General features: G+C 36.9%; 1 protein-coding gene across 11 annotated transcripts; it reads left to right on the forward strand.

Annotated features, from left to right (window-relative positions):
• The first annotated feature begins 8,906 nt into the window (after positions 1-8,906).
• Positions 8,907-18,382, forward strand: TRFL8 (TRF-like 8). 11 transcript variants are annotated; one of them, XM_068635558.2, is made up of 10 exons: positions 8,907-9,105; positions 10,096-10,223; positions 10,449-10,522; positions 14,537-14,636; positions 15,205-15,257; positions 15,487-15,574; positions 16,169-16,788; positions 17,467-17,691; positions 17,763-17,816; positions 17,991-18,382. In XM_068635558.2, exons 3-10 carry the CDS (start codon positions 10,472-10,474, stop codon positions 18,189-18,191), a joined length of 1,392 nt encoding a protein of 463 aa, XP_068491659.1. In that variant the 5' UTR covers positions 8,907-9,105; positions 10,096-10,223; positions 10,449-10,471; the 3' UTR covers positions 18,192-18,382. The 11 variants fall into 11 exon arrangements, with proteins under 11 accessions (XP_068491659.1, XP_068491656.1, XP_068491657.1 ...); XM_090304570.1 differs by having other exon boundaries at positions 8,924-9,290; XM_068635563.2 differs by having other exon boundaries at positions 8,924-9,105; positions 17,476-17,691.
• The last annotated feature ends 311 nt before the right edge of the window (positions 18,383-18,693 follow it).

Genomic DNA, 18,693 nt, shown 5'->3' on the forward strand with positions numbered 1-18,693 from the left:
AAGTCGAGAAGCTTCTGTTGGTCGAGTTCATACGCGAGGCTCGGTACACGACTTGGCTGACCAATGTTGTCACGGTCACTAAGCGGAACGGTAACTGGAGGATCTGTGTTGACTATAGAAACCTCAACAGCGTCTGCCCGAAAGACTCCTACCCCTTACCGAATATCCACCGCCTGATGGATGGGGCGGTCGGCAATAAAATTCTAAGCTTTCTGGACGCTTATTCTGGCTACAATCAGATAAGTATACACCCCAAGGACAAAAAGAAGACGACCTTCATGACGCCCGATGTCAATTACTACTATGAGGTCATGTCGTTCGGTCTCAAGAACGCAGGGGCAACCTACCAGCGCCTCATGGACAAAATCTTTCAAGGGCTGATCGGCTGGTGTGTAGAGGTATATGTGAACGACATAGTGGTAAAGTCCGACTCTTTCGATCAGCACGTGAAGGACCTTGAGGAGGTGTTCAAGGCCCTTAGGGGGGCTAATATGAAGCTCAACCCTGAAAAATGCACATTCGGGGTTGTGGGAGGGAAATTTCTAGGCTTTATGCTCACTCATAGAGGAATAGAGACCAACCCCGACAAATGGCAAGCCATAGTCGACATGAGAAGTCCAAAGAACATTAAGGAGGTCTAACAACTCCTGGGACACCTGACAGCCCTCTCAAGATTTGTCCCTCGACTGGCCGAGCGGACGAGACCGATGGTACAACTACTCTGGAAGGACACTAAGTTTAGCTGAGATGACAGATGCGAGGAAATCTTCAAGCAATTGAAAGATTTCCTAACATTTCCATCGGTCATACAGAAGTTGAGACCCGACCAACCCATCCTGGTATACTTGGCGGTCTCGGAGGAGGCAATCAGTGTTGCACTGGTGCAAGAGGTCGAGAACGAAGAACGACCCATATACTTTGTCAGTTGGACGCTCCACGCGGCCGAGACGAGGTATCAAATGATCGAAAAGGTGGCGCTCGCCCTAGTCCTCATAGCAAGACGGATGCGTCCGTACTTCCAAAATCATTCAATCATTGTAAGGATCGACTACCCCATCTTTAAAATTTTGTCTAAACCCGACCTTGCAGGGAGGATGATAGGATGGTCGGTCGAGCTATCCGAATTCAACATTCGGTATCAACCAAGGGGGGCTATCAAGTCCCAGTGCCTAGCCGACTTCTCGGCCGAGCTCACACCACTATCCACCTTATCAGTCAGGTGGAAACTTTACGTGGATGGCTTATCCAACAAGACAACTTGTGGAGCAAGAGTCATCCTAGAAGGACTGAGCAATCGCCTCCTAGAGAAAGCACTCCAGTTTGGATTCAAGGCGACCAACAAACAGGCCAAGTACGAGGCCTTGCTCGTTAGGCTAAACCTAGCCTACGACATGAGAGCATGCGAGGTCGTGTGCAAAAGCGACTCCCAAGTTATGGTCAGCCAAGTCAAGGGAGAGTTTGAGGTGAAGGAACCTCTACTACAGCGCTACTACCATGCTGCCCGAAACAACATTTCCCGGTTCAACAAAGCACCCTTAGAGCATATACCGAGGGACGAAAACAAAAGGGTCGATGCCTTATCTAGGTTGTCGTTCACAAAGAAGAAAAGCTACCAACGATCAGTCATACAGATATGGCTAAGGCACCCTAGTGTGTCAGAAATTAAATGCCTTTCAATAGCTGAGGCCTTCATGATCTTTATCTTCCTTGCCCTCGGTCGGCCCAGCCTGCTGACTCGCCAAGGCCTTCATCTCAACAATTGGCATGATCCGACCCTGGTACACTTCGTGGTCGAGATCGAAGGCACCAGAAGTTGGTGCCCCCCATAAAGTACATGGGTCTGGCAGACAACACGGAGGAAGCTTTGCTTCAGCAACTCCTCGATCTGGTCGAAGTTGCGGTCGAGCTCCGCCTCGGCCTCGTCCTTAGCAGCTTGGAAGGTGGCCAACTCGGTCGCCGAGATGAGAGTTTCTCATCCCTCTCCTCGACCATCTTCAACTAGGTGTTTTCAGCTAACACCCTCGCCACCTCGGCCTTCACCTCTGCCAAGCGATGCTCGGCCTCAGCAGCCTCTTGCTGAGCTTTCTCCTTCTCGGCCACCTCCGAGTCCAACCTCTTCAAGAGGTCGGAGTTGATAGCCAAAGACTATTTCAGATTGCTAGACGCTCAATAGTCATGATCCAGCCGAGATATCTCCAAGGCATGACGCTCTCTTTCTTGAACCCCCAGCTGGACCATGACTACCGAACGACATAACATCTTCAGGCCTCCCCTCAACAAGTCTGAGGACGGAACGCCTCAGATAACCTCTCGGGTGGTTTTGGGAAGTGTCAGGCGCACCCCCCAAGTAAACTGCATGTCACCCCTAGAAGGGCCAGGGGCGACATTGAGACCTCCATCACATGTTCGGTCTCGGACGGCTCAACCACCTTTGCCGCCCGCTTGGGTGAGGGCGAGTCCACCTCAACCATGTCCCGACGAGGAGGAGGCGTCGGTAGGGAGCGGGTAATGGTAGCAATATTACCACCATCCCTTGGTCTCTTTTTGGACTTGTGGGAAGGGTCGGCCGAGCCCTTGTCAGCGCGGGCACCCGAGCCCTTTGTTGTGTCCAAGGCATCGATGTTGCGACACATTTTTCTCTCGGCCGCCCGTTTTCAGTAGGCGTCCAAGACATCGGCACCAGCAGGTTATTATTGGACCATAATTTCTGCAAAAAAAGAGAAAGTGTTAGTAGACGAAAAACAAGACCGTTCGATAGCAGAAATAAAGACGCATACCCTTAACGACCGCCCATCGTGCCGATTCGGCATATGCACTGATCATCCTCCTGGTGGGAAGCTTCCTCGGGAGTGCATAAAAGAGAGAGAGAATCTCTAGCTCGTCCGCACCCTCATCGGCCTCGACCACTCCTTAAAGTCACGAGGCTGGCTAGTCCAGTAGAGAGGGAACCGTGAACCCTAAATCCTAAACCCGTCAAAAAAATAGGTCGTCACCTCTGGCCAACCATACTCATAAGAAGAATGAGTGCTATAAACATTTTCACAAGCACTTGGTGTAAAAGAAAAAACAACAAGAATACTCAAGTAAAATTCTAAAACAGAAACTTAAATTGCAAGAAATTAAAAGAGCTCTTGAAATAAAGTGCACACAACTCAACAATTAAACAAGAATGAACCTAAGACTCATGATACCACATGATGTGATTCCACTAGCCATATAGAGAATGATTCTTGACATTCTTAGGAATCACCTTGAGCTGGACATTATAGAGGCACTTTTCTTAGAGTTTGATCATTGTTCTAAGACAAGAACTCACCAAAAACTAGTACCAAATCCCAAACTCATTTGGATGCTTCACATATTGTCAAATTGAATCAACAAAGAGAGGTAAAATTGAAAGGACCGAACAGAATTGAATTAGCAAACATATGAACCGAACAAAAGTGTAATTAAAAGACAAGAACAGAACATAGGTGCTGGAAAAAAATAGAAAAGTCGAACCAAACAACTCAAGAACACAAGACAACATGAACAATTGAAAGAGAAGGAAGGAAGGAGAAGAGAGTGCTCATGAAGATGGAAGAATGTTGGATGATCTCGCCACTAGAAGTGTGGAATGCTCCTAGATGAGAGTGATGCCGCCACTTGAGGACTCCAATGATCCATCAAGATAAGACTAGAGAAGAAGGCTCCAAAAGCTCTCCAAAGTTCACTCAAAATTTGAGTAGAGTTTTCTTAGATTAATTCCAATCTGAAAAATACAAAGAGAGCACCTCTATTTATAGCCTAAGGTGCTGAAATATAAGCTACACAAATTCAAAAACTCCCTCCCAAAAAGCTTCTAGAATTTGCGCCTAAAACAAAGCATGAGGAAGGTGTGACCTCTTCCTTCACTTTGGCACCTCCTTTTCTACTCCTACACCTATCTACTAACACACACCCCCTAAGACTCCTAACTAAAGACTAAAAGATGCTAAAACAAAAGAGGTTTCTAATGTTTCCCTCTAAGCACCTTCAACTAAAGAAATTACAAAAAGAGAAAATAAATGTCCTCTAGCTCCCAAAGCTTTGAACATGATTCTTGTAATCCTTTGAGGTGGACTTTGACCTCCATGGGCGTCTTCTATTTGTGCCTCCACCTCCTCTTGATCTTGTTGATTGGCCTCCATGTCCTCTTGGGCTTGATCTCCATCAAAACCTCTCTTTGAATCTCTTGTAAAAGACAACGAAGGAGTTGAAAAGAACACTCTCTGACCGACCGATTAGGGAGTGCCAAGAGACAGGATTGGTCGGGTGAGAGGTGTAATAGGAGAGACAAGAAGAGGGAGAATGGTGAAGGCCTAGGACGTCGCACAACAGGCAAAAGGCTTGAATGGACGCCTAGGTGTTTGGGTGGGAACCACGTTGAGCGCTCGAAGGACGCCCATTATGAATTTGTCAAAGGGAAGAGAAACATGCAAGTTTGAAAAGAGATAGGTATACATGTAAAAGAAGGGGGACTGATAATTGATCTCCCCAAACAGACACTCTCGGTGGATGAGTAGGGCACAACGCTAAAGAAACTAGAATGCCCGCCCGCCTTTAAAACTGAGCATTTATCCAAAAATTTGGATATAAGAGTCTCGGTCTTATAGGAGGACGAAATCGCAACTACCTTAGAGTCCACCCAGCTAAGGTCCACCATAGGAACACCTAGTGGGGGAGAGTCTTGTTGAACCTTGTGATGTTCAATGTTTTGAAGAATCCAAATCCTTTGAAGGATGTTGAAGCCTCTGCTTTGCTTGATGTTGCTGTACTGGTTTAAGCTTTGTTCTGGGGTAGTTTATATGTTGTAATCCACCCTTGTATTAAATCTCAAGCAATTAGCATCTCAATCTTTATGAAAGTAAAATGTTTTTCAAACTAAGTTGAAACAACCGATTGTTTTGTCGAAACAACCGATTGTTTATACTTAGGTGTTTTGAGAAAGATTGAAAACTGTTTTTGAAAGGTTGAAACTGTTAAGTACCAAAACAACCGATTGATTCGAGGAAACAACCGATTGTTTGTTTTGGAACCATAACAGAAAAACTGTTTTGTGTTTGATTGAGCTTTAAATGATTTAACTGAATACGCTCCAGTCATTAAATGCTTTGACCAATCTTTTAAAGCAATTTAAGAGTTTGTTGAGATTTGATAACAAACTATATCTTTGTATAAATTCAGAAAAACAGATTTGAGAAAAAGAGAATCTTTTGACAAAGTTTTTCTAAAGAGTTTTTCAAAGTGCTGAGATTGCTTAAGAGTTTGTGATTGATCAAGGTGCTGGAATAGGATTCTACTTGTATTGATTTCAGATATTCATCTGTAACAAGTGTAATCTTTGTAATCTGTTGAACAATTCGTTTCTGTGTTTTGCTGAGATTGGCTGTGTGTTCTTGAGGTGTTCAAGATCAGCAATCTTAGTGTTGGCCAAGGAGAGTGTGTTTCTTGAGGTGTTCAAGGTCATTCTCTTGGTTGTTGTGTAAGTGATCAAGTGGTGGTTGCTTAGTGAATATCCTCAGGGTTTCTAAGAAGACTGGATGTAGCTCTGGTTTGGAGTGAACCAGTATAAACAACTGTGTACAATCTTTCTATCTCTAACTCTTTAAATTCAGTTTATTTGTTGTTTGCTGGCATAAACAACCGATTGTTTTTCTGGTACTACAACTTTTGCTTGCTGTTTTGGCTAACTGAATTGCTGAATCAATTGGTTTCTAAGATAAATTCATTCTAGCTTTGAAAAGTTTGCGAAAACTCTTTTAAACAATTCACCCCCCTCTAGTTTAAAGCCATCTTTTCTAACAAGTCTGACCAGTCAACAACATTGCCTGAATCATCCCCCTGACAACCTCCACCTGGAGTGGCACCTCGGCCGCCCCGACCGACAAGGAGTCGGTTGTGGAGGACCCATAAGTAGAAGATGAGGACGAAGAAGACGAACGAGAGGAGGAGAAGGAGGATCATAAGAGGACGTGGGTCGAGACAAGGTTGACATAACTAACCTTAAACAAAGTCGAAGACTAAGACAAATCAGGAGGGCGATAGAGCATTCGATTATCAGAATAAGGGGGGTGAGAGAACACTCAGTTATTAGAGCACTCACAAAGAAAAAACATAGTGTCTCGGCACTGTTGGAACCACTATCTATAGGGCCCAAGAACCTCAGAATACGAAACGTCAAAATGATCTCAACCGTTAGATCTCCCAGATCCAACGGTCCACAATGCCTCGCGCTTGAAAAACCCCTCATTAATGCAGGTCACGTCACGCCGCCTGAGGTCACATCACACCTCAAGAAGTCCAACAGTCACATACCCAGGGGAACTGACCGGCACCCACCATCAAAGACTCAGTGGATACATCCATCCTCGAGCCTAGGGGGCAAGTGTACTTGTATGGAACGAGACTGAGATGACCGAGACTCGGTCTCCCTGACCGAGCTAACCGAGATCCCCAGAGACAGCCTGACCGATTGACACACTTAACCATTAACGCTCAAACCAAGGTCAGCGATGCTAAACTACCATTAAGAATTAGGTAATGCAGCCATAAGTGTGATCCATATTCCACTAATTAAGCCCAATAAGGTAAGCCCATTAAAATAATATAAATAGTGCACATTCCAAGAAGAAAGGTAACGTCATTATTACTGTACACACCTGGGTGCCGAATACCCTTTTTACTGACTTAAGCGTCAGAATGCCTTCTGCAAGTACCTCCCCCATTTGGCATTCACCCAAGACTGAGAGTCGAAGGAGTAGCGCGAAGACCAGAAGGATCACAGTGAAGCCTTAACAACCTGCCTGAAGGAAGGAAGAATACGAAGCATTCAATAGTTTTCTAGATCCCATCTCCCTAACATGAACAAAACATAACAAAATATATATATTATTAAAATATAATTTTAAATAAAACTTAAATATCTTTTTTATATATTGATTGTGCACCTATATCTGTTTATGAATCTAGTACAATCTTAACAAATCACTGCACAAATAAGAGAAACTATTAAAAAAAATTCAACAAAAGAAAAATAAAAATAAAAATAAAAATAAAAATAAAAGAAAAGATTTTGATTAGCAATTCACAAGTAATTAATCTCATTAAACACAATATATACAAAAACTCATAGACCATTCATGTCTATACGTCAAAGAAAATTTAACAAATGATATATCATTAAATATTAATATTGTATTTAAATTAAAACATAGGTTAATAAGTAAACTTAAATTAATTTAATAATTAGTCATTTTTATTTAATAATTTTCTTATAATCGTTTTAGCAAATATATCTAATTGGAACAAAAATTGAGATTTAGCTTTATTTTCTATAAAAAATCCTTCTTTTAAGAAAAAATATGGCTAAAAGAAAAGATTAAGCTTCTTCTCTAACTCAAACAAAAAAAAATCATAAAATCAAATGCATGTAATAGAACCAAATTCATTTTCATAAATTTTACTGAAATCACTTTAACAAATACAATTTCCAAACAAATTCAAAATTATCATTACAATTATAATTTTCTCAAATATCATCCTTTGTTCAGCTTGATCATTAAACTCAATACAATTTTCGTTCACAACTTAAATCCACAACTTAACACCCTCAACTACCATATTAAAGCATTGAATAAGACATTGGAAAGTTATCTTAAAGGCACTACAAAGCAACTTATCCAAATGGGTTGGTTACTTACCAGTGCTTGAAAATTGGTATAATACAAAATACATCTCAGCTACACAACTGACCCGTTTAAAACTTTGTACAGTTATTTCCCATGCATAAATACCCCTTAACTAGTTGGATATTTTTTAATTAAGTTGTTCATTTCATAGTCACAATTCTCAGACTACAAATATCTCAATTTCTTTATTACTTTTTTCACTTAACCCAACTTTTTCATAGGTATTTGATTGCTAATGCTTACTCATATATTTTTTTATTTGAGATTTATTTTAAATAACATTGTTCCTTATATACTATTGAAAAATAATACAATCTATACTAGATTCTATTTTTACCTACTCTTTTTGTGTAAATAATCTTTCACAATATTATCCTTTATGTTTTGTAACTACCCTTTTCCTTATTATTTTTTATTTCTTTCTTCCCAATCAACTTTATTTCATTAATTTTTGTATATATAAAAAACTACCTAGAGTTATAAAAATTAAGAAAATTGATTTATTTTATAACTGTTTTTTATAGAGATTTTTTTTTTTAAATTTTAATATAAATTTTAAGATTTTTTTATTTTAATAATTAATATAGGAATTAATTTTTTAGTTTTTATTATCAACACACATATACATACTCATGTATTTATACTAGTATTTAAGAAAATATATTCTTTATAACAAATTTGTTAATTTGTGTGATAATAATTTAAAAATCAAATAAAAAATAATTTGTAATTAGATGACATAATTACATATGAGTAAATGAATATTAAATCTTTTAAAATTATTTTAGAAACCTACAAATTTAAAAGATAAGATAAAATATTTAATACAAACTTGGTTTTACTAAAATAACGTAATTATCTAACATGTGCTAGAAAAACCGATAACTAAAATAAAAAATTTAAATTTAAAAAACATGTACAGCTAATACAGATTGACTCAAGAAAACACGCGAGGGACAGATGAGTGAGTTGAGTAGTAGCTTTTAAGTGATAGATGGACGGAACCAAAACGACGTCGTGTGCGTCGCTATGATAGGGCAAAAGCAAGTGGGAGAGTAACGGGTTTTCTGACAGCGTTAAGATGTGACAGCGTCAGGAGTAAGAAAGCGACCACAAACAGAACCAGTGAATGTGGGACACGTGTCCGATCTCAGCAAACTCGAAACGCACAATTTGGATGACAACCCGCTTCGGAAAAAATAAAATAAAAAATTAAGAAAAAAAAAACTTTGGGATGCCGTCGAATAAAAACAGCGCACCTCCCATCCCTCCGTTTCGTGTCGCTTTTTGGCGGTTTTAGCCTTTTTCGGTTTCGAACATTCGCTCGAATTTTTCTCTCACTCTCTTACTCTCTCTCTCTCTCTCTCTCTCTCTCTCTTCAATTCAACACTTCGAGGTTCGATCTTCGACCTAGGTCTCTCTACTCTTCTCTCTGCTTTCTTCTGTAGATTAGATCTTAGTCTTTTTTCTGTGTTCGTTTTTAATTCTTCTTATTTTAATTTAATTCTGTTTTCACTCTCTGAAATTGCCAAGTTTGGGGATAGACTAGTTCGGGATTGCTTTGGCCGATGAATGAGCGAGGTTGTGGTTTTCAGTTCGCATACTTCATTTCTTCGCTTCTATTTTCTCGATGACTTCGCTTGCTTTGTCCTAAGTTGCTCGATTTTACGGATAAAATATGAAGCAGAAAACTATGGGCGAAAATATTTGGATTGTGGTTTTATATACATATCTTTTAGTTACTTTTTTTAGCTTTTAATCGGAACTGTAATCTTCTCGCTATTTATTTATTTGATTGTAAAAGACTTAAATTGTTTATTTGTTTTAATCTGTGCTCTACATAATGCTGTTAATTGACAGCTTCACGGCGATATGGATTGTCTTCGTAATTATTAACTATCTGTGTTAGGATTGCTTTTCAAATTGTTACCTCGTCTGATGACCTTTAGGGATGTTTGTTTTGTCTATATTTTAATAAATATAAGTGTTCACTGGTATTGATGTAATTTAGTATGAGCAGCAATGACCGTCGTAATTTTGGTCACAATATTGGTTGTGGATTATATTTTTCTGCTTGAATGCATTGTATATGAAATTAGCATAAACAAATTATTGTGCCCAAGAAACAAATGATTTCTTGCTTTGAACCTAGACATGCATTCAGACACTCATATTGGATTGATGAACATAATTTTTCAATTTTCTTTTTATTTTTTGCGCTGTTGACATAGTGGTTCTTTCCATGTTGTAGTCTTACAATTTCAGCAAGGGAAAAACATTGGTGCTTTTAATGTTATTTTTCCAATTAAAACTAGTTTTATCATGGTAACATGTACTGACCTTTATTTTGCAATTTACTGAGGTAAAACTTCAATTTTGATTGCAGAACAATGCTAAAAGCAACTATGCTACTGTACCTGAATTTTGTCTTTTCAATACATGCATATATATTTTACAAGCGAAGATCTTGCATTTGTGACAATGTACACTGATAGAGACATGGTGCATCATGAGGTGCTTAAGTCTTACATCGAGTAGTATGGATTGTTTGGTGAAATATTTAAATGTTTGGTTCTTTGCTAGCTTTTTTGATGGTCACTTCTCCAAGTACTGCACTGCTTCTTACACAAGTCACACACATATAAATGTTATATTATGTATGCTTTTGTTTTTTTCTTCATAAGAATGTGTCTGTAAATATATTTATATACATAAATCTTATGTATGCTGAAATTGTAGGATGCTATTCAACAGAATATGAGATGGATCGTGAAGAATATTTGCGGAAGTGTTCCAATATGAAATGCCAAAGAGTAAGGATTTTGATCATGTTTTAATCACAAATATTTTGAGTTTAATCTATCATGTTATTTGTCAATTTGCTTTTTTCTGCATTTTGCAGCATCTAAGAAAGTATCTATTTAGTGTATTTGATTATCTCATATTTGTTGCACCTAATTAAATACTTCAGATAATGATTGTAATTGTTCTAATTATATTTCATGGTTGGAAATACTTTGACACTTCACTCCTAGTTTTCAATTACATAGTATTCCAACTTTCAGTGTGTTTAATGTGAATTATTTAATTATTTTTTTATAGCATAATATGTTGGTTTAGGCAAGATATTATGATAATTGCTGTGCTGTATGAGAATTTCATTTCATTTGTTAGAACTTAATGCTGGAAAATGTGTCCCATAAGACATTGTCGAGAAATGTCTAGTATATTAATATGTAGAGACTTTTTATGACAAACGGCTTCCACTACACTAAAAAATTCAGGTTTTAAAATGCTACACATGTTGTTTGAATAGAGCATGAATTTGGAAGTAAATAATCATTTTAATATAAACATTCCTCTACAATACTGAGTGTTTGTATGAACATGCTATGCTTGCCTTGTTTAAGAAAATAAATAGTAGAAGATTAGTCCTTGACAATCTTCTTTTGTTTAATATAATGAGACATTCATGATGTGCTTCACCTTTTACATCACTTGAGGATGAAAATATGAAGGGCTGAGGAGATGATTATCTTGATTGATTCATGAGTTCTTACATTAGAGATACAAAAGGTAGATGTAAAAAGACTACACCTTGAACTGCAGGTAATAGATAGTCACAAGAAGAAGCAACTTTTTAGCTTTTCTAGAGTTGGTATGAGGATAAATTAAAGTATTCACACATTCCCCCCTCAAGTTGGAGTATACAAATTGTATGTATCAAGCTTAAAACATATAACTTGAATTAAAGTTCTCTGAAGGATTTAGTCAAAATATCTGTAGGTTAGTCTTTGGATTTGACAAATTTAGTGGAAATTTCCTTGGACAACGTTCTATCTTGAACAAACAAATTGACAATCAATTTCAACAATCATAACTTGTCGTTGTCCAGGTGCTTCATGTACATTTTTAGGAATAGTATAGAGGACACATATGAGACAAAGGAGAAAAATGGAGGCAATGAAATGTTGTCAAGTAAGGCCAAAATGTTTTGAATAAGGTTTTATAAAATTAGGGTTTTATTTATGGGCAACACCTCCTTCACTTTCATGCGCTGCACACGACACAACATCCCATCTAATTTCTTCATTTTCCGCCATTGTCATAGCCTCTCCAAAGCGTGCCACCGCAGAAGACCATCGAAGGTGCTGTTGAAAAACTCATTCTCTCTGCCTAGGTTTTAACGGGAGCAACCAAGTTCCAGTTTTTTGGCCAAAAATGGTTGTGCACGAGTCACAATCCGGGATCAACAACCTCTGCCAATCCACCGAGCCGCGCATCACCTTGCTTCGATCCCCTGGCCGAGTCACCTCGCGATCTTGACAACATTTGCCAATGATGGTAGTTTAGAAAATTGTAAATATGATGAGGTAGAGAATACCTTTTTGAAGAGTTATGGACCAGTTAGGATCTTGATTATTGGAAGCAAATAGTAAGATTATCATCATCTATTGATGAGCTGGTACATTAGCTCCAAACAATAAGATACAAGTAGTTTCAATTAGGTGTCTATTTTTTTCTTCTACTATACCATTTTGCTAAGGGGTAACATGTAGACCAATGGAAAATGCCATGTAAACCTATAAGAGTAGAAAGTCAAGTAGAGAAGTATTCTTTGACATTAATCACTCCTCAAAATTTTGATAAATTGGTCACTAATTTTTTATTTTATTAAGGAAAGACACAAAGAGAGATAAAAGTCTAGATTGATCTTTCATTAAATAAACCCAAGTACATCGAGAATATTCTTCTATAAATGTAACAAAATATTGGAACCCAAAATATATGTTGCGACATAGATTTCAAATGCCAAAATGAATTGTGAAAAAACAAAGTTGCATTTGTTTAATTTTTCTTTGGAAAAGAATATTTAACATGTTTTCCTAGTTGACATGACTCACGCTAGGATCTGAAGTTTGCTAATCTCAAGAACCATTTCTTCAATTTTAATAAATGTGGATGACCCAAGCAATCACACAAAATTTTAGGAGATGGAGATTTAAAACAACACATAGAAGGGTTGGTTCCAAGATAGGATAATCCTCTAGATTCATGTCCTTTACCAGTTAGTCCACCCATACCTCATTCCTGTACAACAAAAAAAAATGGTATCAAATGAACAATTAAATAAGTTGGTCAATTGATTGAGAGAAATTAGGTTTTTAGAGCAAGTATGGTCAAGAAGAACAAAATTTAGGTTTAAAGGGGGAGAAAGGGGGACTTGACCAACTTTGGACCCATTGGGTAAAGTAATAAAATGAGGAACTATAGGAGAAGAAATGGAAGAGAGCAAGGAAGTACTACTAGAAATATGATCAAAAGCACCTGAATCTAGTATCCATGGGCTTTGATTTTCCACAGTTTGAGAAATGCAAGTTGTTGACGAACTAGACTTTGTAGTGTGGAAGGTTGTGCTACATTGTTAGATTTTAACCTCAGATATTTTTTATAATCTTCATTAGAAAATTCTGGTTCAACCTTCTTAGATTTGGAGACATTAACTTGTTAGGAAAAGAATGTAAAGATAACCAGTTCTATTGAGTATGGCTTATTTTCTTACCATGAGAACATTGAAGACGTATGTGACCACTTCTTCTATTGCACAATCTTCCCTTCCACGAGTCGACACATGGTAGATAATTCAACAAAAGCTTGAAGATTTCTATTTTTAAGGGTGGGAACAAATGTTGAAACATGGACAAGAAAGGCCAACAAAACTTATGAAAGAGATGTGATGTTGCTCTAGTGACTAGAAGGTGGCATGTCACATGGGTTTAACACAGAAAGAGGTGGCACATGTACAACTTGTTGGGTTCTTTGTTGTGCGACAAGAAGCACCAAATTTAGTGCTCCCTGGAGAGAACGACGTTGGTTAATGATAGTGGACAATGTGTTCTTTGTTGTTCAACGAGGTGTACCAAATTAGATGCTTGTCATGGATAATGATGGTGGTTGACAACAATAGAAGGTGGGCAAGTGGTAGTCTTCTCATTGGACAATGAAAAACAAAGCGGGATTGACCTGTTCTGATACCAATTTGAGAATGGAAATATGAAAAGGAATGCTTGAGAGATGATTATCTCTCGGCTGATTCATGTGTGTATACATATATACCAGTTCTTACATAAGAGATACAAAGGGAAGATGTAAAACAAAATATAACAATTTAGCTTTTAAGTGGTTCAGAAGATAAATTGAATTATTCTAACAACAATATAGATATGAGGAAGCACAATCTTTCCATCCAAAATAGCTGAGAAAATTAATACGAGTGTAAAGTTTTTTCTTTTACTACCATATGATGTGTTAAACTCAATATCATCAAAAGAATTTAACCTTATAGCTAGTTATTGTGCCAATCATAAATATTTTGATTATTTGACAATAAATGGTTGATTGAGATGTGACAAAGTTTTGCATTAATAATGGATCACAAGCTTCAAGGTGATAAATATTTTTATCATTTTCAAACTTAGTGGCGAAGGTGATAAATGTATTATCATTTTTATCTTGTTATTACTTATTGGTCGTGCATTTCCTAAAATATTTCAACTTTTGTTTTCTTGAAGAATAAATTGTATTTTATTTTTTTAGTAAGCGTAAGTCAACTTAACTTTTGATTGGAAGGTTCTTGGTCTACCATATACATGGTCCTTGCAAGCTTAATATTTTGACAGAAGCATTTTAAGGCTATTTCTCTGTGAACGCATTCATGAATTTCCTTCATTGTTTCATAATTCTCTTTACTATTTAAATAAACAAAGTAGCAAAGTGGTTTGCATAAAACGTATCACTCGTGATATCTCTGTTTTAAATTTCTCTAGGTTCAGGTGGATGAATCATATGTACCTGCTCTTCAAGATGAAGTAATGGAAGTTGAGCATTTGCTTGCAGAACCTAGAAACAATCTTGCTTTCCAGGATGGTATATTTCATTTTAATGAGTAGAGTATGGAGAAATGCTATGTTGCTGAAAATCTTTCCTCTGGATTTTGAATTTAGTTTTAAATCAAGAGTGGTCATTCTTAAATGAATTGAAACTGTTCTTTCTGATTCTATTGCTTGAAATGCAAAATGACATTGTACTCTGATCGCTGGTAAGAAGCTCTTATTTTGGGTTTGCATGTTGTTCTTGAAAAACTGGAATAAACGAAGTAAAATGATGAGGTGAAAGAATGGAGAATGAAACGAAAAGCAAGCTGTATAAGAACTTGAATATTGTTTTACAGAGACTGCTTAGAAGTTTGTTAGAATTGATGTTGCTTTGTAAGAAAACCAAACTTTTTATATTTGAGATATTATCATTGATTGGAATTTTTTTTTGGCTTTCTGTAACGGGTTTCTCCTAGTCCACTTGGCTCAATTAGATAAATTTAATGGTTGACAAAGCTGTATTGACAGTGTCCTATATTCAGAGCATAACAATAGCTTTTGCTTTTAAACTTTTTATTGGGGAGATATATCTAATAGTAGTAGAGTTTTACATTCATCAGGTAGTTTGGATTCTCATACAACTTTGAACGGAAAGGATGATTTGGAACTGGAGGTATTTGTCTTCAATCTCTCTGTTGTTGTTGGGGTGATATTTAAGCTAGATTTCATAGATTTTTTATATTTTACACAGTGCTTGTTAATGATTTTTTACTTGAGTCTGTCATCTCAGGTTTATAGCACACGTCAATTCAAATTGCATAACATTACTAGTTAGTTACTTAACTGCTAAATTGTTTATGTTCTTGTTTTGTTGACATGAAAATTAACTTTAATATTTTTAGGTCCTTGATGGATTGCTAGATGATGTCGAAATCAATGATCTTGAAGGAGCTGACGGTTTCCCTGGTGCATGTGAAGAATATTTTTTGGGTAAAATATTAACTGTTCCTAGAGATGTAACATAAAACAATTCTTTAGTATTGCCCTTAAGAATTATTCTTTTGAAATAATTTGTTCATGACATTATATGATGAATTGTGCAAAATAGTTTTACACTGTCATTCAATTACAAATCATTGTTGATATGACTTTCAAGGTATTTATTGTAAAATCCAACAAACTAATCATACCTGGTAATTTGTGATTGGATGACACTGTAACTGTTTTATATTGTCTGTGCATATCTTTTTCCTCCTATATGGAAGTCTTTGACCAAATGGTCAAGGTTCAAAATTGATCCTTTGCTGCTATTCTTCCAATAAAAAAAAGTTGATTGTGAACACAAGGTAAGCCCGTGTATTATCTTTGCTTCGAACCTTAAAGTTCCTTGATTGAATCTCTTACAGATGTAATATCAAACTATTCATGTGTTTTCAGCTTGCCTAACTTGAACTGTCGTTGATAATTGACAAATATTAAGATGTATTCTTCTGCTATGGTGTTTGGATAGCAAGGAAGAAGAAAAATCAGTTTCTGCTTCCTTTTTTAACTCTTCTTTCTGTTTTGTTCATTTGGAATCTACAGATTTTGAATTTGCTGACAATATTGAGGAGGTACTAGGTTCTGGTCCTTTTGAAGGTTCACTCTTTCAAAACTCAAGTTCGGAAAGTCATTCTTCAGGATTAAGTAGAAGTAGCATTGTTGGTGGGGTATTAGAATCAACAAAAGTACCTACTGCACAATCTGAATGCAAAAATGATTCTCTAGATGAGACAGTAACCTATGAATCACATGGTGCATTCAGCAACAATCCTAGTCAACCATCAAAAGGAAATTGCAGGTACAACATTTCACTTGATGTGCAACATCTGCAAGAGTTGGATAACTATCGTCATTTAGCTGGTTCTATACTGACTTGTAAGAAGGAAAAGGGTTCTATCGAAAAAGGCCAACCTTCTGCACTTAGAGAGAAAAGATTCCGAAAGCCTACGCAGAGGTATATTGAAGAATTTTCAAATGCGAGCTCAAAGGAAAAGGTACCACCTGCTGGTACAAAAACTAAACATTCCAGTGACTCATCATGTAATGTACTTCATATAAGAATTAAATCATTGAAAAAGAGTCCAAGCGAGAAGTCTAGTAATGAAAATAGTGAGGTAATGCTTCCTGAGTTGCAAGTTCGGAAAGCACGTCAGAAGAAAGAGGTACTGTTTTGTTAGGGGCATTTTATCGCTTTGCGTATATTTCCTTAAGTAGATAAGTATATAACATACCTTTAGGTTGATAGAAGATTCTTTCTTTGGTTATGATTGTATCATTATGAATGTAATGTATTACTTTAGGATCTGTTTTGATATACATTTACCATCTTCCGGTTTTGGATTCTTATTATTGATTTTGACTATCAATATTTGATGATTATGTGACCTGTTTATGCTCTCAAATTGTATCATTTATGAAAGTAGACCTCTGACTCTTAATGAATTGAAGCGTGATGTTTAATTCAACATGTGTGCTAATCATATGAATGTGCTTCGTCATGCTTCTCTCTTTTCTTGGCTCTAAGTGAGTGGTGCTTGATTTCTTGTACATTGATAATTTATAACCTACGACATGGTCATCATGGTTCTCTACATTTATATTCTTTTTTTTTTCCTAATCATGGTATTCATGTATTGTTAATTTATGCTGTTATTAACGTCCATAACTGTTACTGTAACTAGGTCTTTGTAACATAATTTAAGACACCCTTCTGTTAGTGGGCAATTTGTAAAATTGTGAGACAATTACTGCAGATTGATATACCTGCCTAATATTCATGGCTATGGTATGCCAGATATAAATTATTCTCATGCATTTAACAAGACGTATTTCTTTTCTAGAAACTTCAGTATGAGTATGAATCATTTCCCTCGGAATCTGAGGATGGATGTTCAATGACAAAAAAATCTAGAAGAAAAGATAGAAGAAAACATCAGAAGATGTGGACTCTCCCTGAAGTTTTGAAGTTGGTTGAAGGCATATCTGAATATGGAGTTGGTCGTTGGACTGATATTAAGAAGTTTTTGTTTTCTTCTTCAAGCTACCGAACTCCCATAGATCTCAGGGTACTTCACAAAGCTTTACTCCTTCAATTTTACGTTCTTCCAAACTTGTTTTCTAAAAGTAAATTCTGCAGGACAAGTGGCGAAACCTTTTGAGAGCCAGTTCTGTGCAGAAAAACAAGAAAGAGGTTAACTTTCTTTTTTCCTTTTTTGAAACTTTGTTCATTGATGTTTTCAAATGCATGTCTGAGAAACTTAAATTGGTGTACCAAAGTAGCTTTTTTTAATATGCTATCCCTGACAAGATTCAGTTTGGGGAATGGGGACAGTTAATAATGTAAATGATCATGTGGTGATTACAGGCTGAGCAAAATGACGAGTTTGCCCTGCGTCCCTTACCATTTAATGTGGTACATCGTGTGCGAGAATTGGCTAAAATTCACCCATACCCAAGGCAACGTGGGTCAAAGAAGTTGCGTTTTAGCCAAGCTGGCTCTTCTGTCGTTGCAGATTCTCCTCCCGTTAGTCTTAGCAAAAGAAATGTACGTAGAAAGTTTACTTAGAAGAAGTCCATATGTAAAACAGTGCAGGGAAATCTATAGTCAAAAGAATGTTGTTGAAATTAGGTATCATATTTGCACAATTTTATACTGTCAAGTAATTCCTGCTTGTGTATCTACAAAGGCAAAGAAATTTTGAATTGTAAACATGAGGAAATCATTAGTTATCCTACAATAGATTGGGATTATGCATACATGTCTAACCGCTTCAATTGTATGGTATTCTTAGTGGGCTGGAACCTGGTCTTGATGCCTCTAGTGTGTTTAGAGCTGTTTCTTACTCAATGTTGCAAATGAATGGTTGGGTGAAGGGAGTTTTTAATGCACTACAAATATAAGTTTTTCATCATTCTACAATCACTATTTTTAAAAGGATATTGTATCTTGGAAGCATCTTGGCTTGGGGATGATGACTCATTGCCCTATCCTAAGGCCCTTCATTGTGCTACACTAAGCTGTGGCCGTTTTAATGGTTGTGCTTTCTACTGGGATATTATTTATTACC

The sequence above is a fragment of the Phaseolus vulgaris genome, chromosome 7, assembly GCF_051622355.1.
Source record: "Phaseolus vulgaris cultivar YP4 chromosome 7, ASM5162235v1, whole genome shotgun sequence".
In the NCBI taxonomy this organism is placed as follows: Eukaryota; Viridiplantae; Streptophyta; class Magnoliopsida; order Fabales; family Fabaceae; genus Phaseolus; species Phaseolus vulgaris.

What these genes read in the sequence shown, in the direction of transcription:
- TRFL8 (XM_068635552.2), top strand. An exon ending in CCAATATGAAATGCCAAAGA is followed by an intron (nt 10,523 to 14,536) that starts GTAAGGATTTTG and finishes AAATTTCTCTAG; the next exon opens with GTTCAGGTGGATGAATCATA. An exon ending in AAGCACGTCAGAAGAAAGAG is followed by an intron (nt 16,789 to 17,466) that starts GTACTGTTTTGT and finishes TTTCTTTTCTAG; the next exon opens with AAACTTCAGTATGAGTATGA.